This window comes from Brienomyrus brachyistius, chromosome 11 (genome assembly GCF_023856365.1).
Source record: "Brienomyrus brachyistius isolate T26 chromosome 11, BBRACH_0.4, whole genome shotgun sequence".
Taxonomy (NCBI): Eukaryota; Metazoa; Chordata; class Actinopteri; order Osteoglossiformes; family Mormyridae; genus Brienomyrus; species Brienomyrus brachyistius.
Genome location: NC_064543.1, coordinates 10,758,213 through 10,781,869, shown reverse-complemented (window position 1 = coordinate 10,781,869; position 23,657 = coordinate 10,758,213). Strand labels below are relative to the sequence as shown.

General features: G+C 45.2%; 1 protein-coding gene across 1 annotated transcript; it reads right to left on the bottom strand.

Annotated features, from left to right (window-relative positions):
- Positions 1-1,031: 1,031 nt before the first annotated feature.
- On the bottom strand, positions 1,032-23,538 carry slc9a5 (solute carrier family 9 member A5). Its single transcript, XM_049031544.1, has 16 exons — positions 23,086-23,538; positions 18,498-18,800; positions 18,131-18,294; positions 14,275-14,353; positions 13,786-13,963; positions 11,630-11,850; positions 10,989-11,191; positions 9,756-9,845; positions 8,442-8,512; positions 8,146-8,272; positions 5,420-5,511; positions 4,763-4,889; positions 4,523-4,681; positions 4,018-4,090; positions 3,294-3,431; positions 1,032-3,038 (listed from the first exon to the last, which is right to left on the bottom strand). Exons 1-16 carry the CDS (start codon positions 23,429-23,431, stop codon positions 2,485-2,487), a joined length of 2,925 nt encoding a protein of 974 aa, XP_048887501.1. The 5' UTR covers positions 23,432-23,538; the 3' UTR covers positions 1,032-2,484.
- Positions 23,539-23,657: the final 119 nt, after the last annotated feature.

Genomic DNA, 23,657 nt, shown 5'->3' with positions numbered 1-23,657 from the left:
TCTCTCTATTTCCTGCTCTGTTCTTTATTCAGAAGGCACAGTATTATACATCAGTGCAGATAGGTGCAAAAGGCTGGGATTGGATTTTCTTTGTTATTCGGTACGGTGCCAATTTGTGAATGGAAAACATGTTTCTGGGTTTCAGCATACGCAGATCGTGACAAGGACATCCTACTGTCAAGGCCACAAAGGGATCCCAGTCCCACTGCTTCAAGACTTTGTGAGAGCACCTCTTCATTTGCCAAAAGATGTATATGATGAAAGAGGCAAATTGCTCTGTCAGGTCATATATCCACGTATACAAGTTTGCAGTGCTGAGGATTTAGGATAACTCTTCGGGGAAAAGATCGCATGGTACTGAATAAGTAGAAAGGATTTTTGTATAAACAACTTTACCTCCAAATGTTTGGCCACTTGTCATACATTCAAGTTGCTACAAGATGTTAAACAGTCTTGTGTAATTATATATAATTGCTAAAATATACAGAATAGTGTGGAGTTTGTCTGTTATGCGTTACACCTGTACTCAGGTTTCCTTCTGTATTCGAAAAGCAGGAAGTTAGGCTAACTGGTATCTGTAAAACGTGTGAGCGCCCTGCGATAACCTACCCTCCCACCTAGGGAGGGAGCCACCCTGGGAAAATGGATGGATATAGAATATCAGTAAAGGAAAATTGCAACTTCCTCTGTTGGTAGTACAGGCCATCATGAAGAGTTTCTTAACACCTGTAATGTATTTATTCATGCAATTTCTAGTTCTGCGAAATGTGGGTTACGTGATCTGGACAAGGAGCAATGTCTTAATCTTTATCGATAAATTGTGGCCACAGCAGTAAATTGCAAAACATGCTAAGGGAAGGAACTATGTTAATTGTACATTAATCTTCTTAAATAATTAACTTTAGATTAGGCACTATTTATATTCTAACCAAGTTTTCCTGCCCATTACATCATTTAGAATCAAAATTAATTCTCTCACGTGCAGTTGTATTGCAGACTACAAAGAGAAGAAAGATAAAGCAAAAAGACAATTTAAGAAAACTTAGAAGTTCCTTTTTTATTCACTTTGGTAGTTATATCCTTGTAGCGGTTATCTTCTTTACCCAGTGTTTCATCAGTTAACCACAAATTAAATAAATACAATAAGGCCGCATAAACAAATTAAAGGATAATAACAGGGACAAAAATAATTTCAAAGCACAGCTATTGCATGACTACAGATTTCCTAAGTATGGAACAGAAGATGGTGTCCATCAGTAAAAGAGGAAATACCACCTACTCTAGTGACGTTTTATTACTCTGTACTATGGTACCTGCATATATTTATAAAAACACTTACGTTTTCATTGTAAATTTCCAATACACAGCTCCAGAAGAACTTTATTTATCTTTGATGCATACATTTTGCCAATAATGCAACAGTTGTATACATAAAATGACTCGTAGTTGCTTATTTGCACATCTATGTCTACATAAATGCGTACTACTGAACAGAGGGGGCTGACAAGACAGGCACTGCACAAGCTGTGATGAAATTCCCTGAACTATTGATTGAAAAGATGAAGGGGAGCCCGACACAGCGCCCCCCGGAGGAGGAGAGTCCTGCACATTTGGACAGGAACTCCAGGTATGGCACATGACCCGAGGGGATGCTGCACAGGCCACACCCCATCCAGATGCCCGCTTTGGTCTCAAGTCACTTTGGGCACCCTGATTGTGGATGATAGAAATAAACATTAATGCATTCCATAGCAGGAAATTTGGTCCAGTGTTTGCATGTTTGGAGTGTTCTTTTCTTCAGGGGGGTGGTTGTCATGGTTTACTAAGTGCACATGTCTCTGGTACATTTTATAAATGTGTATGTGGTTCCCCGCATTAAGTTCTCATGTCAGGTGACTGTAAACCTGCCTCATGCTGCAGTATGTCAACAATGACTAACATATCAGATATGAACATGTTTGAATAAGACAGATGATAAAATCCACATCCACAACTGAAGAGTAAATTTCTAAAACTCGCTGGGTCCATTTTTGTTGTTTGTTATTGAGACTGCCAGTGACCTAAAGTCAGGCTTCCTCATCATGTGTTACTGTACTGGGAATCAGAACTCATTCAGTACTGATGTACTCTAACGAAGAACTTTCATAAAATTTCCAAAACTCAAAAGCCCTCAGAAATGTTCTCAAAAACGAATCCCATTGACTGAGTGAGTTTCAGAAATCTGCTCTTCAGTTAGGTCAACGGGACCTGGACAGATCTGCGTTTAGGATGGGTCTAGAGTCTTCTGACATAGTGTAAATGGTTTTGCAGGCAGATTTTGCCGACAGGCTTGGGCCTCTGGCTAGTTTTGTCTGTGTCTAGATCCGGCTTTGTCCAGACATTCAGCGATGAATGAGAGAAGCCTTGGTAGAGTGTGGGCGGTCTGCATGCAGTCAGTCTGCTGTTAGTATGAGTGTCATATGAATAAGAGGTCGGCAGAGCAGACTAGAGCTGTGTGGGTCCTCTGCTGCGTGGCTCGCTGCCAGGGGGGGATGCTGATACTAAGCTTCTCAGGTACACACAGGGGTTCCTGTTGAAGGTTGGTGGTCTCCTCCCCATGCCCTGGGTAGAGGAAACTTGGGGGGGTGCAGGTGGTTTCATGGAGGACATGAGTGGCTGGCTTTCCTGTTGTTGGAGGCTTTGGCCATTTTCGTCCTCCTCATTTGGGAAATGGAAACGAGGGCCCTGGGCCGGGCCATTCCCACCACTGTCACTGCCCCCACCGTTACCGCTGTTTCCTCCACGGGCCGCCTCTGGCCTGCTAAGGGCCCGGACACGTGGGTGCTGAGGTTCAGCCTGCACTGGAGGCGAGGCTAGGCTTTCCAGGGAGGAGATGCTCTGGTTCCAGGCTTGCTGAAGGTCAATGGGGATGATCTTGGTGGTCTCCATTGAGACACACACCGGGAGGGTACCACCTCCCCCCTTCCAGGGCAGGTGCTTCTCTGCGCAGGTTGGAGATGGGGGAATGACTGCTAGACTCTGATATACTTCTAACATATCTGTGAGTGAGAGAAAGCAGGGGGAGGAAGGAAACCCTGCACTGAGTCTTCACAAGAAGGAACGCTGGTTCATTAATGTGTTCCTTTTTTGGTCACATGGGAACTGCATCAACAAGGACTCTCTAGGTTTAATCACCCTGTAATCGAACACAGGATACTCTCAGGTCCCTTAGCCAACCATTGTAAAGATCTCATCCATTTTCCTATTCTACAACAACAGCAGCTGCACTGGCCTCACACACCTGCCCCACCTACCTGACTTTGGCCGCTCTTTAGGGGGCTCCTTAAGAGTCTCGTGCTTGCGTGCCACAAAGGTGATGCCCACGTCCTCGTCCTTGTCAGCTTCTTCCTCACTCCTCTCCTCTGGTGAGTCAATGGGGGCTGGCGCAGGATCTGTAGGGTACAAGAGGGCACACAGTACAATAGTGACCTTGTTGTGCTTGCTACCCAACAAGTTAAGCAACTAGCAAGCGATGAGCTGATTGGACTGCATTCCCATTAAAGTTCTAGCCCACTGACTAATGAAATGCTGAGCACCACATAACGCATAATCCAATAATATAACTACTCATCCAGTACAGGGTTGCAGGTGTCTTGGAGTCCATCCTTGGCAACAAAGACCAAGGGAACAAACACCATGGATGAGACGCCGTTCTGACGCAGGGCGCACACAAATGCCCTATTTAAAAATGCCAATTCACTTAACTGCACATCTTTGTAGTGCAGGAGGAAATCAGAGTATCTGGAGGCAATCCACACATTGATGAGAACATTCAGTCTCCATCCACACACAGCGGGGGTGGAATTCGAACCCCCAGCACTGGAAGTGTGAGCCATTATTCTGCCCAGCGCTAATCATAATATGCAGTTTTTCACATGAAAGAACTCATTTGCACAATAAATATAACAGGAACACTGCCTTTAACAACGCCGCAGTATATGAAAAACCACACCGACGATCTGGAAGTATGGTTGGTACCTGTGTCCTGCCAGCTGACGTTTCTCCTGGGTTTGCCGTTGACATCTTGCTCTTTTGCATCCGAGCCTTTTCTCTGCAAAGCGAAGTGGTTGTGAGTATGTAACTATCCTACGCAGGTACTAGACTGGTTTTTACAGAGGATGCCAATAGCATTTCCAAGTCAAATTATTACTCGTATCGTATTGCTTCTCAGACACTGACTTTTTGCATCTGATGATAGTAAATGAAATGCGGTGATTCAGGAGGGTCTGCGAAACTGTGACAATTAGAGCTGTTTTGATTGACCACCACTGGACAATCAGTCGTGACAAAGACTTATTAAAGGATTATTCTCAGGCTGGTGCCCTGGCACTGCGTGGGGGGGCCACGCCCAAGCAGACCAGACCCGACCAGACCCATCCTTCCATCTTTCCTGCACTTTGACAGTGCTGAAGCAGATGGCAGCCCTTATGGTGACTGAGGACGCTAACTGGAGGTCGGTGTGTTTGTATGAGGGGGGTCCTGCCTTCTTCTGGCTGCGCTCTTTCTTGTGCCGCCCCTTGGCCTTGTGCCGTGTGGATTTGAAGGACTCGAGGCGGCTGCGCATGTTCCTCTGGAACACCTCCCGGTCCTGGCGTTCCTTATCCCCCACGGTCATAAAGTGCCGGCTGTAGTGGGCTTGGTACTGGGGGCCAGAAGGCGACAGTCAGATTATGGACGGATTAGAAACAGGAGCTTAGGGCGGCGGTCCCAGGAGCTCCATTACCCTTCTCCGAGGCTTGTACAGGTTTCCGGTTAGAAGGTGGTGCGTCTCTGTTTCCTCTTCCACCTTCCCGCCCGACACCGTGTCGATCACCTGCAGGTCCAGGCACACTCCGCTGCCATTCTCCCGCCTGCCCGGGGGGGACACAGGGCACAAGTGCTGTCACTTGCTGCCCCTTTTGAACTGGGAATGTCCAGCCGGAGCCCAGCGTGACTGTGAGGCTGGTAACTTTATCCATTTAACGGCTAATGCTGCTGTCCGTCTGGAATCAGCCGCTGAGGATACTGGTCAGCACAAAAATAGCCGACAGACGGCTCACGTGTGCACACTCACTCACCCACATGCGCGCGTGCACACACACACACACACATATACACACACACACACAGGTTTTTAATTATATCTTTCTGGGGACTTTCCATTAATTTCTATGAGGAAAACTCTAATCCCAACATAACACCCTTAACCCCTATTTTTACTTTTTTGATTGCACTCGCAGATTAATTATAAAACTGAGTTTCTCTTTGGGGAGACCAGAAAAATGTCCCCACAAAGTCAAAATAACAGGTGTTTATCACATTAAGGGGATATTTTGTCCCCACAATGTAATATATAAATTCCCAGACACACACACACACACACACTAGCACCCATACTTACAGGTAATTGGTGACGTTGGTGACCTCAGAGAAGGATGTTCTGCTGGCCATGGAAGGTAGAGATAGTCTGGCAGATGACAGCACATTACCACCCTGGACACACAGAGCAGCATATAATAACGAACACCTGCTCTCAGCACCATCTCTCCGTAAAAAGCCTTGTTATTCCAGCTAATTTCACCCAGTAGTGTAATACTATAGTAAGCCTAAGTGCTGAATGGTGTTAAAGTGCTGAAATACTACACCATTGGGACTCCAGTATTATCAGCTTTGTACAGATAATACCTCAATCCCTCTTTTATGTACACGAATATGTATATTTACTGCTTGTCCTGTCTCAGAATGGAGCCCTTGTCCATCGCTGATCGATACAGAATACACAGAGAAAGCATCTCAAACCTGTCTATGATTTAAAGCTTTTTAGATAGCCTGGCCGCTATCTATAACTCCGTTCTGTCTTGGTTCAAACTGCCCGTTATCTTTCAGGGATGTTTTCCCAGAATTCCAGTATTTGCTTGAATATATACCACGGGTATAATTCAGCATTGTCTTCCAGCTTTGCAAGAATGTCGGTTTGGACTGCGATATATATATTTTTGGAACGGCTCACAGGTGCCGCGGTAACAAAATAAAGAAAACATTCGGAAAGTGAAGACGGTTATACGACGAGCCTTACCAAGTCCAAGGCAAACAGAATCAAAGACACATGAGGGGGGAGGGGGGTAGAGCAGATGACAACTCAAGTCTGAGACTAGACGTGTTCAATTTCATTATGTCGAGATGTATTCTCTATTACAATTGGTGTTTCACAGGATATCTAACACAAATGAAATGTATCTGTGTGAAAGTTCACCTTGACCAGTTAATCGTTTTATTTATAGCCGTTTTTCTGCTGAATTTAATGCTTTATTCCTACTTTCTGTCGAGAAAGAACTTTTTCCACGCTTCCTTCCTACAGTAACAGCAGTTTGCTGGGTGGTCTGTGGAAAGTACGGTCTATGAAGCACTTTATCTGTGCTAATATTAGCTGTCAGCTCCAACTCAGGAAGGCTCTGCAGCCTGCAGCCCAAGGATGCAGGAAATAATATTTTTTCGGGGATCCAGACTCATCAAAAAGTAACATTGTTAAAAAAAGATTAACGCCCAAAAGCCTCTGCTGCTACAGGTCACTTCCTGTATCGTGCTTTTATTAACTTCGTCAAGAACATTAAGTCTCCAGTTTGACCGTATCATGTCGGCTAACGATGTCGGCTTGTGCCAGGCTGTCGATAAGGTCAGTGCCCAGCCCCAGGGCACCGTTTCCACACCCTGTGCCCTCACTGCCACAAATTCACCACAGCCGAAATAGCAAAAAACGAGAGTAAGTGACTGCTGTCAAGTATACCGCTGTTTGTGTGCAGGCGCTGCTCTCTGTTATAATAATAAAGTATATAAAATGAGAAATAACAGAAATACAGAAAATGAGAAAGGTGTGGGGGGGAAAAGTAAAGGAAGTTTTGGAGGGAACAAAAAAGAATACACAGCCTGTTTGGTTTCCTAGAACAGTGTTTACATAGGGAGGTCTGAGTAAGGGAGTGGCGACTACCTGCCAGTCATACTAGTGAACCTTCCCATGTTCTACGGTCGCCAAAACACTTCCACGCTACGCTGTGGTATCCATGTAAGTCCTGCACCCAGTGACGTCGGAAGGAGTTTAACACTGGGAGGACTGAATTTGCCCCAGTTGGGGGGGGGGGCAATGTACATCGTGACATCGCAATGGGCACACATGCAAAGTCGCATCGTGAAAAGATGCGATGCAAGACAGATTTAAAAATCATTTTAGAATATTAAAGTTTTTATCATTTAAAATAAGACTAATACTGTTTAGTGTACAGTTCCACAAAAAACAAATTCACTGACTGATATGATAAAATGATTCTGCCTGATATAGGACTACAGTCATTGTATGTGTTTCACCCTTATGCTCCACACACACACTAAATTAGCGTCAATAATGCATGGATTCATAACGAAAGGTAGAAAACATGCTCTTATTTACTTTTTATTTTTTTTTGGGGGGGGGGGGGGGTGTCCCCCCATTTCCGACACACCTGCCTGCATCTCACCTTCCCCTCCAAAGCTGCATGCTGGTCCAGCTCGACCTAGGTACACCTTTGCATCGGCCCTCGCTGTATTGGGCCATGACACACCCAGATCCTCATAACAGAATTTGGGGTTTTGCAATGATTTTTCATACAACGCTGATAACTTGAACTCAAATGAGACATAATCTGTCGTCTCCAAAGTTAAACGCTATTCGCATCCTACCACACATACAGCCCTTAGATATGGTATCGGCAATACTGCTAAACTAAGAAACTGGAAACTCAGCCGAGGGCATCTATGTCTGCACACAGAAGTGTAAAGAAACTCTTGTCTGTAACCTTTCTAAACTATGCAAAGGTCTACAGACCCAGTTTCTGCCATGAATCGCAGACCTCAACACTTCAGGAACAGCTGTTTTTAGGGTAGAAACTGCGACCTAAGCAAAAGGGGACGAATGCGCACTTGCAAGCTGAGCAGAGCTCCCATGTGTCGCTAATTGGCAATGTGTTTGCAAAATGCACCACCTAGTGGGCACTATATTACACTGTTGGATGCTGTGTGACTTTCGTACTTGTAGGATGGCACAGTGTGGCAGGAGACCATGCAGCATGTCATCAGAAGTGGAAGGGCTGGCCGCACCTGATCGATGACGCTGATCGCGTCCCGAATGTTGATCTTCTGATACACATCCCAGAGCTCGCCCTTGTGATACACAGACTTCCGCATCAGCAGCTTACTTAGGTAGTTCTTGTCAAACTGTTCCCACCTATATGCCACATAAAGATGGGGATACTGTTGTAGAATTACCCTCTGCACAAACAGTAAGTTAGCATTAGCCCACAAAATATATATAATGCTGAGCAGTCAACATGTTAGCATTAGCAGAAGCAAAAAAGCTAATATTAGCAGCAAACGAAATAGCATGGGGTACCAACTTGTCTCTCCAGTGGTGATAGCCATTGAGTCCAGCAATGTCCTCCACTGCAGCCAGTATGTGGTCAAAGGCCTTTTGTGAGAGAGCACAATGGGTCAATAAAAGGGAAGGACATTGCAAGAGCATACGTTCTGCGCGAGAATATTAGGCGGTTTATGGGATTGCAACAGCTTCATGAAAGCAATAAGATGTGTTTGCAGCCTTAACGTCATGCGACATTTCCAGTTTGGCCTTTGTTATCTCACAGCGGCATCGCAGCCATCAGCACGATGGGTCAATTTGTAGATAAACAACATGGGGGATTACCTGTGGGGGGCCAAACAGATAACGAGTCACTGCCTCATACCTTGCATGTGGGGCACCCTGCTGTGGCCATTGATCTCAGAATTACCGTTTATCCAGGTGGTTGCTGGTCCTAAAGTCATCAGGGAGGAATTGATGGCAGCTGCGTCCAGCCCCCCCTTCCCAGACAGACAGACTGAGTGCAGTTGGACGGGAGGCATTCTGAGGCCGCAGCTAGGAAGCTACGGGGCCTCGGTAACTTCTGCACCAGCTGCAGCGATGGGTCTGACTTGGAGGCCTGCTAGGCCGTCAGCCTTGGTGATTTATTTATACGACTTGGGCAGGAGTGACACTGTCTTCTTCACGAAGCTGGCTGCCAGTGTCTAAAAATACACTTGGCTTTCTACAGGAATCACCTCGGCAAGGTCACCGTTTCCAGCCTTGTTTTACCCAAACACCCGAGTAATCGCACATGTAGTGACTCATACTGACTAATACGTATGAAGAGCGGATGGTAAATTACACTACAGTATATACACAGTGTAATTGATTAAACCACTTGCCAAAGCTGAAACATTCGTGTATCTTTAAGTATTCATTGTCATACAAGAATCAGAGTATTAATAGTATATTAGTATTATCATTAATAGTAACCCAGGGGTGCAGCTACAGGTAGACACCCAACCCAAATGGATCATCTGCGCATCCAACACGGTCTGCAGCTTTTACCATCAACATCTACCAAGGCCTCGGAGATATTCAAACACTGCTGTTCACCCAGTGGATCCCTCAAGACCTCAGACACAGTTCAGACACAGGTGACCACCCAACATACCAAAATGTTCACCCCAAAATGGCATCCTGGTAAAGCCAATGTAATTACCCACTGATTGACGATGTACAGTATCAAAATGGCCTTACCCTCTGGTGGGGACAAGCTTGTGGAAGGTTGGTTTTGGATGGCAATGGGGTTATTGAAAGAAACACTGGACAGCAACGATGGGTAAGCGGCCTAACTTTCCATGGCACTCACCCTCTCGTGGATCTCCTCGTTGATGGTGGGCTTGCTGTTGGTGCTGCGGGGAACTTTCAACCACTTGACCAGCGGCTTGATGGTCAGACCCTGGGTGCCAGAGAAGCATCAGATTCCTGGCCTGCTCTCAGGCTAACAGCGGTCACATGTGTGCGTGACCATGCCCACTGATGTCTTTGATCATCAGATAAACACAGATACAACGAGATAAATAACTTCATGTAAATACTGTGGTACCCATTATATAAATCAAATGGGGAACAAGATCATTTCAACACAATGCAGATGTGCTCCTGGTAAAAATGATGCAAACTGCAAACATATAACAACAAGGCAGGATATTTCTAACCTGCTTTCAGACTGAAAAATATATGTATATTTATTAGTTTCAGCTGGCTAAACATCTGAAAAGCCCAACAAGAACAGCATGGCCTGCTCAGCCATTTTACAGCCAGTGATTTCAACTAATTTATGTAAACTCTTCATTCAGTTTTCCAGACCAAGGCTGAACATCTGTGATTCAGCTGACAGCAGGGACTCCAATGATATGAACGATTGAGACAGAGGATTTGAACACTGCAGCATCAAGTAAGAGGGTAACAGAAAAACATAATGTTTTTGGCTTTTTTGGGGGGTAAAGAATACTGTCCTCTATAACAGCACTCACTGTGAATAGGTTACAGACGCCCCTTATTCATTTCAAGAACCCAGTCTCTATTCTCCCTATGTGAGCTACACAGTCACCCACCTGCCTACTGTGTCGACACCGAGCGCAAAGGGGGCTTGTGTCATGTACTGTCAACTCACTCTCCCATGTTCCTCTGCCCCCCCCCCCCCCCCCCATCCCTCGTGCCGTAATTACAGCCTAAGCATCAGAGGTCATCCCTGCTGCCAGTTTGACATCTCTCAGGGCCACCGCAGAGCAGAGATAATAGCGGGATGGAACTAAACAAGCTGATTACAGGGCTCTTCACCAGACTTGGTCCAGCTGAAGGCCTGACCATCTGCCTGCAGAAAGAACATTCAACATAATGACTAATCTGAAATGGACATGAGTCACATAACCTTTAAGTGCACTCCATTCCATACATGTGTAACTCCACTGTACAGGCCTAACTCACTAGCATATGGAAATATAAAGCTTTGATGAGTCATTCAGACTCACACAAGACCTGGCCAGTCACGTAAGCTTCTCCATAGTATACGAGATGAATAAAATGTGGAAGTTCTTACCTGGAACATCACCGTGAAAAAGATCACCACAATCGTCGTGGCCACAAAGTAATCCTTGGCCTTCACCTTATGGCCGTCCAGCAGCACCACCAGTGCAAATGCAACGGCACCCCTCAGGCCACCGTACGACATCACCACTTGGTCGATCTTATCCAGTGGGACCAGCCGAAACCAGTTCAGCACCCAGGTTTGCCCAATGACACCTACAAAAACAGCAGGACAAGCAGGACAGGTAACACCTCCAAGCCTGAAACCTTTCCTACGTTTGTCTGAAGTTTCCACATCCACAGTCCTACAATATGCAGTTATGCTAAACGGCCTCCAGAGCCACCCGTAGTGTGTGAGAGTGTGTGCAATGGTCTGGCATCTGGTCCAGTTCAGCTTTATGCCCATCGCTGCCATAAACAAGTTCTAGGTATCGCTGTAAACCTACCCAGAATAGGGTGTTTATTGGTGCACTAGGTCGAAGTTTGAAATTTAACTTTCTCTCTCACTTTAAAAATAGCATCCTAATTATAAATATATAAACATAAAAGTATTACTGAAAGCACCAGAACCGAACTAAAGTGAAAAACCCCTGAAGACCATTTACCTAAAGATTAATATTTCAATGCAAATGAAGGTACAACCATGCTACCAACCCAAGGCTCTGAAGACAAAGATGAAGATGAGCGTGCAGGATACCAGGCCTGTATCCCAGGCCCACTTTGACTTGTCCACTGCGGAGATGCCCAGGAAGATGAAGATGATGGTCTCCGCGATGCTTGCCAGGGTCTTCATCGTGTACTTGACAGTGGTCCGAGACTTCTGGGAAATGTTGGCCTCCACATATTTGTTACACCCTATGCCGCAAAAAGTCATCCTGCCAGACAGAAGTTGGTCCGAAAGCAAACAAAAATTAAATGTCACAGACACCTCTGTCAAAAGCTACCATTCAGTCTGTACATAATGCAGCCCTATTCCCAATATAAAGGTATAAAAATTTGCCCTCCTATGTAGCTCTATTTTTTTGGTATTATCATTACATCATTATCAAGTTCTTTCATAAATTAGATAACGATATTTACACCCAACACCTGAAGGATAAGCATGTTTTCAGATTACACATATTTACATGGAGAGCAAACACAGCTACCAGCCCTATCTGTTATGATAGTGCATTATCCCAGATGTGACGCATTGAATGGAGAAAGAGTAACCTCCGTTTTATAAGCTGGACATAAACCTAATCGTGCAACGTGACGCTCAAATGGAGAAGCAGTAGAAGAAGGGTGTGATGGCTGGATGCATGGACACAGGTGGGTGCAGATAGCCACTGGCACAATTATCTATCTGGTACTGGGTAGCGTAAGCACAGATAAGGACAAATCATTACATTGTACAAACCTGACAACCCCATGCAAAGCTACACACAGGCAGGTCAATAGATTTGTATGTTATGGCTACGGCACACATGCTCAGAAATTTAACCGAAGGCAAAAAACATAAGTAATAAGACCAGATGTGACATTTTTTTGTGTAAATCCCATAATCCTTCAGGCATTAGGTATCATTTGCTAATGTGTATAACAAAGAGTTTGCGTCTACCTGATGACTGTTACACATAATGACCAGAAGGAGGCACTCTTGTTCAATATTCTTCAGATAATACACAGAGGAATGTCACATGCAAACAATACTGAGTTTAATATCTTCTTCATTTTGCTCGATAATATGCAACAAATGCTAGATGAATCTTGCTTTTGGTTAATAAAATGTGGAAAAGACAAGCTGCACGTAACATAAGCAATACCAGATCCATACTGTCAGATGCACATAATATGTTTGTATACACACAGAAATAAATAATATTGTGCATAAATAAATAAAATTGTTCATGGTCAAATGCTTTTACCCTCAGACAAGCCAGGATATCATGTTCAACTAAACTGATGAAACGCAAGAAGACGATGGATCGATACAGTATTAGGCTGTTGCAGAATGTGGGCGGCTGCAACAACATTTCTTTCTCTTCCCAAGCACAGCCTCAGCATCTACAAAAATATTCTCACACCGACCTGTAAGAAACAGCAGATCCCACTCGTGAAGGCGCATCGTAAAGACATAACGGCGTCCTTGTTCAGGCACCATTGGAGCGCCGCTTTATGGTGCTAACAGAAGCAAGGGGTTTAGCTTTTCCTGGCTGCCAGCTTGGGGCTTTTTGGAAGCAGATGGTTTTACTCTCATGACTCGGCGTCGAACAGCTCTGGAGCAGCTTGTGGGCTCACTGCAGCCATAGAATCGCAGGTTTATTGAGCTGGATGGCTCAGTGTACAGCATTGTTACCCCACGGGTTTGTCGGTTCAAATCATACCCTGGTGTTTATATCGCTCCAAATATTCAGCCATCTATAAGTTCTAGAACTAGAAATTCTAGAACAACTGTATGAGAGTAGATAACATGCTTCTTGTAATGCACTCTAGTTCACTTAGCTATAATCAAATAACTATTTATTGGAAGTGGTTATGCTGGCTACAGATATGTAAAGCTTCTTAAACAGCTTAAAATCTTTTTTTTTCTATTTTTAAACAGTGTTTTTTTCTTTAAGTAGCCTCCTTGCGGATACAATAACAGACCTCTTCCTATTTCATCCATCCATCCATCTTCTAGCGGTTTATTATTCCTGGTTCTCTTTAATCCTTATAGTATCTGCTATTCACTGCTTCGGCTACTAGGCATCTGTGCTGTTTGTCTGGGTCCTCATATCTCATACCTTTCATGACCCCTCCCACCAGCAAGGAGCGCCGGGGCTACTCACGACAGTATGGCGGAGAGGGAGAAGAGCTCGGCAGTCAGGTAGGCCAGGTACACCAGCAAGAAGATGAAGAGCGGCTCGATGATGCGCACCCGCTTGGTGAAGCGTGTGACAAAGGCCAGCAGGACGGCGAAGATGAGGCCCACCAGGGTGCCCCCGACATTGACGATGAGGAAGGAGGCTGCAGTACCAGGTCCGGTCCAGCAGGGGGAGCAACACCAGGAAGAGAGGAAAATCATCACTCAAATGACGACATACCAGCATCCTCAACTGGACTACAGAGGAACCGTTATGTAGCAGTGATGTTCATGCAAACCACATCTGCCCCGAAAAAACCTCTCTCACTTAATTTGGTGGCTGGCTTTCTTTGGACTAACACAACGTTATTATCTGAAAAGCTAAAAGTGTGACACATCCTTTATTAGAACTAGAAAGTTCTCGAGGCCTTCAGGAGCTTTCCGGAGCACGAGAGCTATGCCTCATCTCACTTACCCACTCCTTTAAAATAATCAGCTGTCTGCACATTCCCGGGTCCTACTTCCACAAAGGAGATGAAAACCTTGTACAGCACCTGCAGAACAAAATCGATTTTCATTTCATCTTTCCCTGGTATCCATGTGAGTCCACAAGTTATCTGCTAGCAGTATGGAGGCATTTTCCACATACTGTAATGCAGCACATAATTAATAGTAAAACACCCTTATGGTAACATGCTTAGCAGTGATAGTACTGTCTCTAAATTACGTTCTTGTCCTGAAGTGTGACTTGGTCTTACTCATTTTATTGGCTTTGCAATGTTGTACTGGCCAAGGACTCTTCAGTTAACCCTGAAAATTTCTGAATGGGCGCCAGCAGAGTTGCTAGGTTCTTAAGATACCACAGACATCTGTCTGAAGGTCTGCTTAAAAAAAAGTTTGCTAAAAGGCCTGAGCTAAACAAATCATTCGGGTGTCGTCTGGATTAATTTGGGGCTTTAGCTCAGCCATCCAGAGAATTTGAACCCACAACCTTCCAGATGCAGGCACTGAGCTACACACCACTCTGTAACGTACATAAACCATTACACCAAAAAAAGGCAATTCAACTTTTGATCTGGACTCCGGGAGGATTTCCAGTTGTGGGTTTAGGAGTTGCATTACTGCTGCATTCCATTTACCTCATAGGTTGGAAGTCAGAGCTGGAAATGACGTCACACCCGAGTTAACTGTGTTAACTCTCCAGTACAAGAAGTCAGAAAGCCGTTTAGCAATACCAGGGACCTGCTTCAAAGAGCACAATTTCTTCCTCAGCCGGATAACTTGTCAGATTTAGGGTACTGTAGTTTAAATGGTCATTATCTGTAGTTTAAATGTCCACAGACTGAGGTAATTCCAACTTCCAAGTTCAAACAGAACACAGCAAAAGTCAGGGTTTCTCAGCCTTTCCATCCACACAGTCCAGCTAATCATCATTTGTCACATCGGCAGCCCAGTTATCACCCTTCTCTTTATTTCGCCGTTGGAACATTTCATTAATTTTCCGGGGTAGCCACTGGGTATGCATCCATTAAGAACCAGACCACGTTTCCCTGCCACAATTCCAATAGGGGTCGCTTGTAGCCCCGCCCCTGGGTCTGGGACCAGCGGGTGATAAAGGCATCGCTAGATCTATCGCGACCATCCAGTGGAACCAGGTGGTTCAAACATCCTGCAGCAATAAAAAAATCCACAGACACTCTCAAGGTTTGCCAAACAAAAAGATGAGGGGTTGTAAATCCAATCCGAACTGTTCCATTAATCAGGAACCCTGCAGATTTCCCCTCGGCCAGACTCTCTGCATGAAATGAGTACACTCATCCTCCGTGCGCACATAGAGATGGAGGTTTTGATCTAAAAGACAAAGGGGCTCCTCAAGAGGAGACACAGTTAATTTCACCGTCTAATTGAGTGCGGCGTCTTAATCAAAGGGAGACAAACCCGTATATAAAACTGAAAATTCCCCAAGCAGTTGCTTCCTGTCAGCTTGTTGCCGAGTTGATAACGCTGAATTTTTAGCTTCTGTCCCTTGGAAAAAGTAGGACCCGAATGATGCGAAAATTTTGCCTATGATACCAATGCTGACTGCTAAAAAAAAATCACAATAACTGATCATATCAGCCAATTTTATCTGGCCAAAATTTAAGGAAACGCCAACTTTTTTAAGGTTAAGCGGGTGTTTCCTTGGATGCCTGTTTTTGAGTTAGGGAGCTAAGTGCAATGTGCTGTCTTTTTTATTCAGTGTAGAAAAGTTTGTATATCACCTGCAATTTGTACATTTAGATACATGTGAGTGTGTGTTTTGTTGTTTTGGCAAAATCCATGTCCGAGGCAGGTTATCCAACTCTCAATCTGTGTACGCCTAATGGCTGTAAATAAAACTCACGGCGAAATGAATTTCTCTTGGTCTTTACTACACATAACTACACAATCATTCCATAATGGTTCAACCCAAGATTGAAGCATAACTTATTATGCAAGAAACACATTTCTCCTTAGCATTTGCTCCAGTGAGAGCGCTCCTTCTCTCATCATAAAAGTCTAAAGAGTAATTACGAATGTTTTTTTTTTTTTCAATGCCGATACATTTAAATACCTAAATATTGGCTAAATATTAGCCAACCAATATATCAGTCAAATGCTTGGCTTATTTATCTGGCCTCTTCAGGCAGATTAGGGTTGAACACTTAACTGATATCCTGTGTTACTTGAAAGAAAACCAATGCTAAAGGCAATCATTTCCTGGCGTGACTTAACTTAACCACTGAAAAAGACAAATCAAGCTGTGCACGTGGTCTTCTAACGGAAACACTCATTTGAGCTGTTGCAGACCTTAAACAAGCAAACATAGTATTGCACAGAATGCGTGGACGTAGCCTCATGACACAAACCAGCTGGACTCCAACAGGAACTGCAAGTGAGTTCAACTCTTTGTCTGTGCGTGAGATGTTTCTGCTGACCAAGCTCAGTACAAGGGCAACTCTAACTTGCACGTTGTCTAACTGCACTAACTCCTACATACATTCAAGTTTTCTCTCACTTTGAAAATGAGAAATTAGTAATATGCAGCATTAAAATGTCTGGGTATGACTGTCACATACTGAGAACTGTTCCAGCAGGTCCAGCACCCTTGCATATCACCTCAGAAAGCATTTGGGTCATCTTCAGCAAGGGCCTAGCTTCACTGTCAGCTGACAGGCCACTTCACTTCCTAGTCATTCACACCCATGAAATATCCTAGGTCTTGGTTTTCACACAGCACCCCCTAGAGGCCTGACTTTTACCTCAAAACTGCTGCCAGCCATAAACCATCTGGAAGTGAAAGAGAATCATGTGAAAATGAAAGAGAATCATAACTCAAAGTAGGGTGGGAGTAAATCGACACGTTAGAAACTGATACGATAAGCTAAGTGAAGCTGGTGAAATCTGAGGATTTCTGTACTTGTATTCCCATTAATCCTTTTAAAAGGGCCCTCGGAACCCAGGAGGGTCCAAAGTTTACCGTTAATCCCAGTTTCTCGGTGCGCAGGGAGCAGCGAAAGGGAGCATGATAAGGAAAAGTACAGGGAAGTTTACTGTGGCTGGAGACATGCTGGTGTGTAACCAACGAAGCTCTCTCAGGCCGACACGCTTGGTATGTTCCTGATGAGGTAGACGGCTGTGGCCACGAGAATGGCGAGATCACGTTTCGGCCTGCAGATAATGCCTGGCTTATGAGAGGTCGGGCAAACAAAAGGACCTTGTTTCTGTGATTTAATTCGGCCTTGCATCGACGGCTGTGGGGCCGTTAAGGCCAGCCGAGGCAGCCATACAGCACAAGGAAGAGGATGACCGCATGGGTTGCGCGGCTGCGCTGCGGAAGTCATCAGCCCAAGCGATTTACACAGCCGGGTGCATCACTGAAGCTATTTAAATTACACGCTGCAATATCAGGCTCCGTACGGACCTGCCTGCAGCCCAGCATGACTGAGGCGTGTTACAGATGCCCGTGCCGCAGGCCTTGTTCGGAAGCTTGTGTTTCGGCTTTCTTCGAGGGAGAGAACCACGTGGCACTGCGGAGTCTCTCGACGGCGGCAGGCAATGCTGGCAAAGTTAGTCATCGCCACTCACGGAGGGTGTGTGGGCTGATAGCTGGCAACTGCCAATAGAGTCCCCTGTGCTTTCTGTCACGGGGCTTGAAGGAAGGTGCGCAGGAAGCCGGTCTACGACCAATGCCTTCAGTCGAACCAGGGGGGAGCCCAGGAGAGGGTTGAAGGGAATTCTCCTGATACCTGGAATCAGAACGGGGAGGTGCGATCGGATCTGCTGGGGCGAGTATGGAGGCACGGACTCACCACAGTGACGGCATCGTTGAGCAGAGACTCCCCAAAAACGATAATGAAGAGCGTCTCGTTGACGTGGACCTCCTCGAACACAGCCAGGACCGCCACGGGGTCCACCGCTGAGATAAGTGCACCAAACAGCAGGAACTCCATCATGCCACCCTCCACCTTTTCATCTGTACATATTCCCACCCCCCAGGAAACGGGAAGCGAATGTCAGAGAGGGAGAGAGAGTGCTACCCTTATGGCAAGGGTGAGACATCATTTAAGGTGCAACATCCACAGTGACTCTATTTTTTCCAGCACACACAACAGCTCATTCGAGCTGCCTCACTCCCCAGGGGGTGCCATTGCCCCACCCATCCCCAGCATGACTCACCGATAATACCAACCAGCTTCATGCCATAGAGGGAGAACCCTGTGCAAAAAGCGTTCCAGAGGGTGCCCACCACAGCGTACACCAGGATGGTGCCCAGGTTGTCGAAGAAGAGCCGACTGGGCATGAAGTAGCCAGCATCCCCGACGATGGTGGGCAACAGGAAGAGGAAGAACAGGCCGGGGTCCAGCTGGTACAGCTGCTTCTTGCTTGCGATGAGCACGACCCCGCCCAGAACCAGGCCCAGAAGGATGAGCAAGCAGCTTTCCGGAACGACAGTGGTGACCCGCTGGGAGAAGTGGAACACTGTTGGTGGGGGGTTGAAAGGGGACAGTTACTACCAATCATCAAAATAACCTAGATGATACCTTTCAGTTACTGAACCATGTGTCTGAGTAGCTTAGCATAACAGCATAATTATCTGGAGGATGGAAACTAATCGAGAAATGTATGTATGTAGCTAATTTTAATCTACTTCAGCACACTGTCTTGCATGCCGCCAATGCACCCTCTCCCCCTTCTGCACCAGATGCAGTAATCTTCTCTAACATCACAGGTTCGTGCCCCCACCGATCTCTGGCACTCTCAGCTGGTACAAAATTCAGTCCTTTCTTTCTGAAGAGCATTAAGGTAAGAAGCAGCTGACACACAATGGTGATGGACATACAAACTGGAAATATTATCAAGGATGCAACTTTGTGGGATCATATGACCACTTGAATCCCTAAAAAAATGGATGTTTACCGTCCACTTGTGGTACTGCACCAGCCGCACACAGAGAAGAGTATAAACAGGAAGTCATGCACAGACGTTGCCAGGCAGCAGAGCAGAACACTCTGGCTGAACAATTGGCAAGGCACATCCTCGACGCTTCACACTGTCACATGGCACTCTTCCTGCCCAATCACCTGTCCCCAAAGGCATGGTGCCGGCCTGCTTCTTGGCCGAAAAACCCACTGGTGGCACACCCAGTTCTAGCGCCAAGGATGGCAGAGCCTAATAGATCTAGGAGACTGCACTGAGTGGCGCGTAAAGATGGCTGCCATAACACTTTGGTTGGCATTAACGATCCATTCCAGGAATAAAAAGGGATTTGTGTTCTGGATGCTGGCAACTAACAGTGTGCATATATTTTTTTAAAAAAGTGTTAACTGGTCTGTACTTTTCCTGCTTCAGTGTGTCCTGTGTGGATTTTACAGGCCGTGCAGGCGCCATGGTGATCAGAATGACAAAGGATTATTGCCACAGTTTGTTTGCTCTGGTCAATGCCGAGTTCGTTGTGCAACAGAAATGCTGGAGAAATGAAGAGGGTGGAGTGGGCCTGGCGTGGGGAGTCGCTATCTCAGGGCCCCTGCTATGTAGGGGGAGGGGGGATCACAAAACTACCTGTCACATGGACGGCCACCTGTCGCATGTGAGATTATAAATTATAAAATGACAATTCTCTGAATGACATCAGCGTCCTGACTAATCGCTAGACGTCTTGACAAAACAAACAGGTGAATATATGCACTCAGGATGAAAAATAATGCGTCATATCCATTATTTGAACCACAAAGAACTTATAAGGAACAAAACGTAAAAGCATCACTTTCAATTTTTCAAATCCTGTGTCGCCACCTGAAAATTCATCCTTAGGCATATCCCGGGTGCCTTTAATGAGAAATCATTACCGCAACAACAGCCCCACAGCAGTTTATTTACATATCCACTACTGCATCCTCCTGTCTAAAGAAAAATCTGGCAGAAGAGAAGAAAACTTTCTATAGTGCAGTCAGACAGCTGCAGAATTGGCTCAAAGTTTTCACCCTTACGCCAATGAGGACCGCGTATCGTTCTAACCACCAGATCCTCCGCCCATCAAAATTGGTTCAGCATAAAGCATTTGAATCATTTTACAGTCAATTACAGTCATTTTTCAAAGAAACACCTAAAGGGGAATTAGTAGAAATACTGAAAATGAATTCCTTACACCAGAAACAAAGGCAGTCATGCAGTGTTTTCGTTGAAAAATGTCCATAAAATTAAAATATTCACAGTTTGTAAAACCCTTAATCGTGAATAAGAGTAAATGGCAGTTGCTTCATTACACCATATTATGACACAGCCTGTTTACATGTTTACCGAGACTCTGCGACTCAGGCGCCAATTACACTGTGTCACACACACAGGGTCACCATCTCTCAGGGATTGGGGACGGGGGGGGACGTCAAATGAGCTGCAAATAAAGGGGAGCAGGAAAACAGGAGTGGAACGCGAGGGAGGTGTGTGTGGGTGTGCTCCTGAACTCAGGTGATGAGCTGGCTCTACTGCAAGCCCACACACTGTCAGGAGGTCTGCACCGGTGAGCTAAGAACACGTGACAACTCCAGTGTGGAAATAACGCAGAGACAGACCTCAGGGAGACCACAGGGGTCACTGCAACAAATCTGAGAAGAATCATTCTTCTTCTGTTCTTGTCAATAGGGTCTGAATGTCAATAATATATAATCATAAAAGCCCTACCTAAAAAAGTAACAAAATAGTGGAAATATTATTATTAACAATAATACATGCTGGTAATACTTTACTTAAAACAGTCATCATAATGCATTATAGATACCTTCATAATGTATAATAACACATTCATAAAGTATTAAAAACAATGCTATAACTATTTCAAAAAGGTATAACACATTATAGCCATTTGTATTATGCATTATAAATGCTCTATGAAGCTCTCTTCTATAATGCACTATATATACATTCATTATGCATTATAATGGCCAGCATTATGAGTATTACATTATGAAGGTATTTATAGTACATTATACATGGGTGCTTTAAGTAAAGTGTTACCTACAAGTCTTAGCATAATGCATATAAGCCATTTTAGCACATGATCTAAAAAGCGCTTCCAGTATTATTTAAGAATCTGATCAATCAAAGTAGGCAAAGTGTTATCATTCATGCGAAGAATCAGTTTTCAGTTATACATGTAAAGGAAGAGGAGTCTGCTAGAAAGGCTCGGTAACTGAAAGGAAGAGGACTGGGGGAATGGGGAAGTTGCGGCTGAGGCGTCATGACTGGGGAGGAAGTCAGGAGGAGGCCCTGTCTACTCACTGCACTCGCAGTCACGTTGAACGCGGAGAAAATACTGAGAAATTCCAGCAGTAATGCAGATCATGACCCTTGTTAAGCCAAAAAATGCATATTGAGATAATGGCGATTAAAAAGAGGAAAGTAAGGGCAAGAAAATGTGCTGCGGATAAAGGGGTAAATGGTGACCGAGATGTTAACACATACTTACAGTAAATCATCACCCATTATGGCTTCATCATGACAACATGCCGTATCAAAAACAGCAGGTAATTCACAGTCACAGAAATAGTATGGTGGTAGGAGTACAGTGTGTGTTTGGGGGCTACTTTGGTCCCTACCAATGTTGAAGCTAAACCAATGCTTTTGGTACAGCTCATGAATGGGAGCAAGCTGCCAAAGACCCTGGTGGCTGTAGGTCTGCAGTGCCCTAAAGCCACGTGATTAACATGGATCAGCTCATCTGAAACCATACAGCAGTAATAGTGATTAATCTGCAACAACAAAAACTGTAACAGAAGAAACTGAGAATGTATCAGTAGTCCTTAAAGTCGTGGTAAGTTCTGGATTTCAGGTTGGTATTTGTGATTTACGCATGTGTTTAAATCAATGCATTCATGATAGGCAACCGGTGGCTTAGATTAATTTAGTTCGGCTTTTAATATTTGGGACTGGGTGCTTCAGACCCAGTATAATCCCAGCTCAGAATAGCTTTTTATAATAATAGTACAGCTGCTTGTAGTGACCGCCGCGTAGAAATGGCATTACGGGAAAAGTTGGGTTTACCGTCAGATTTTTTTTTATCTCATCTAAGTAGTTTTACGCCCTAGCAGCTACACACAAAGTAACAGCGGGGCCTCGGTAAACCACAAATCCAATAAAAATACCGGCATCAAGCTGTCGGTCATAACAAGAAAGGGGGGAAAAATCAAAAACAAAATGCTTTGGCAGCTCAGATTCGTTATAAGCTGCCGGCCTTCTGGCTTTGTAGAGAGCTTTTGAAAACAGATCATCACAAAAAAATGATCACCACTCCCGCGGTAAGAATACAGGTGCGATCCCAGTGTCAGCTGGCCTTAAACTAGAGACTGTATGAACGCAGTCATTACCTGTGACTGCACAACCTGAAATGTCCCGTTAAGCATGTTTGCTGGCAAACTTTATAATATAAGACATTTTATAATATAATCCTGCAAAATAGAGGATTTCAATTTCTATGGCAACAAGCAATCAAAATACAACTATTATTTCTTTTTGGGCCACCTTCAGGTCTCCAAGGATTAAACTGTAGGTGAAACGCCGGACGATATAATGGTATTTTGCTTATCTGTGGTGGGTAAATGTAACTTAAACTGAGCAAATTCGCCGGTTTTTAGTGAGATTTCAGATTTTGATATAAGGCTTTTGCTTGTCATCGAACAATCTGGCATTATGGAACAGCACACGTACGCTCCTACAGGCTTTAAAACCTGAAACTTTTTTTCCTAAAAAAGGGAAAAAAATAAGCACTCACGTATTTTTGCAACACTTGCCACCAGGATCCAAATTGCAATAATATAAGGTGTCTGGACATAGCTCCATTCCCACTGTACTATCTTATAGCCCCCTCCGTGATGAGACGCATCGCCGCTGTCAGTGGTCGCGACGGGGTCGTGCGCATCGGCGGATCTGGCTAAGGCGATGCCAGCCTCGGCGTACTCTTCGGGGGGGTAAGGAGAGGCTGCAGGGGACGCTGCGAGGGTCGCCGGCGGGACAGCGCTGACAGCCGGCTCCGGACGAACGGACGCTTCAGTTCCGTAAAGGTCAGCTGCAGCTACCCCGACGGCCGCCACCAACAGGAGCGGAGTGACAAAGAGCATCTTCAGCGTGTCCTCAGCGGGCTGTCATCTCGCCCTCCCTTATATACGTCCGAGAGGACATAGGGACGGAGCCCGGCGGCCGGCTCTCAGTGCCAACACCTTCGTGTCCGCTTCCAGCGGAGGTACGGCTCTGGCGTATCTCAACACGTGACACAAGCCGCAAAAATATCATTTTAAAGAGGCAAGGCGTCTCACACGCACCGCCTTAACTTCGACCAGGGGGAAC

Coding starts and splice junctions, on each gene's coding strand:
- slc9a5 (XM_049031544.1), bottom strand. CDS start 23,431: ATGCTCTTTGTCACTCCGCTCCTGTTGGTGGCGGCCGTCGGGGTAGCT. Junction 14,354..18,130: donor TCAACGATGCCGTCACTGTG/GTGAGTCCGTGC, acceptor TTTGTTCTGCAG/GTGCTGTACAAGGTTTTCAT. Junction 4,890..5,419: donor ACCAACGTCACCAATTACCT/GTAAGTATGGGT, acceptor CCCCCCGGGCAG/GCGGGAGAATGGCAGCGGAG.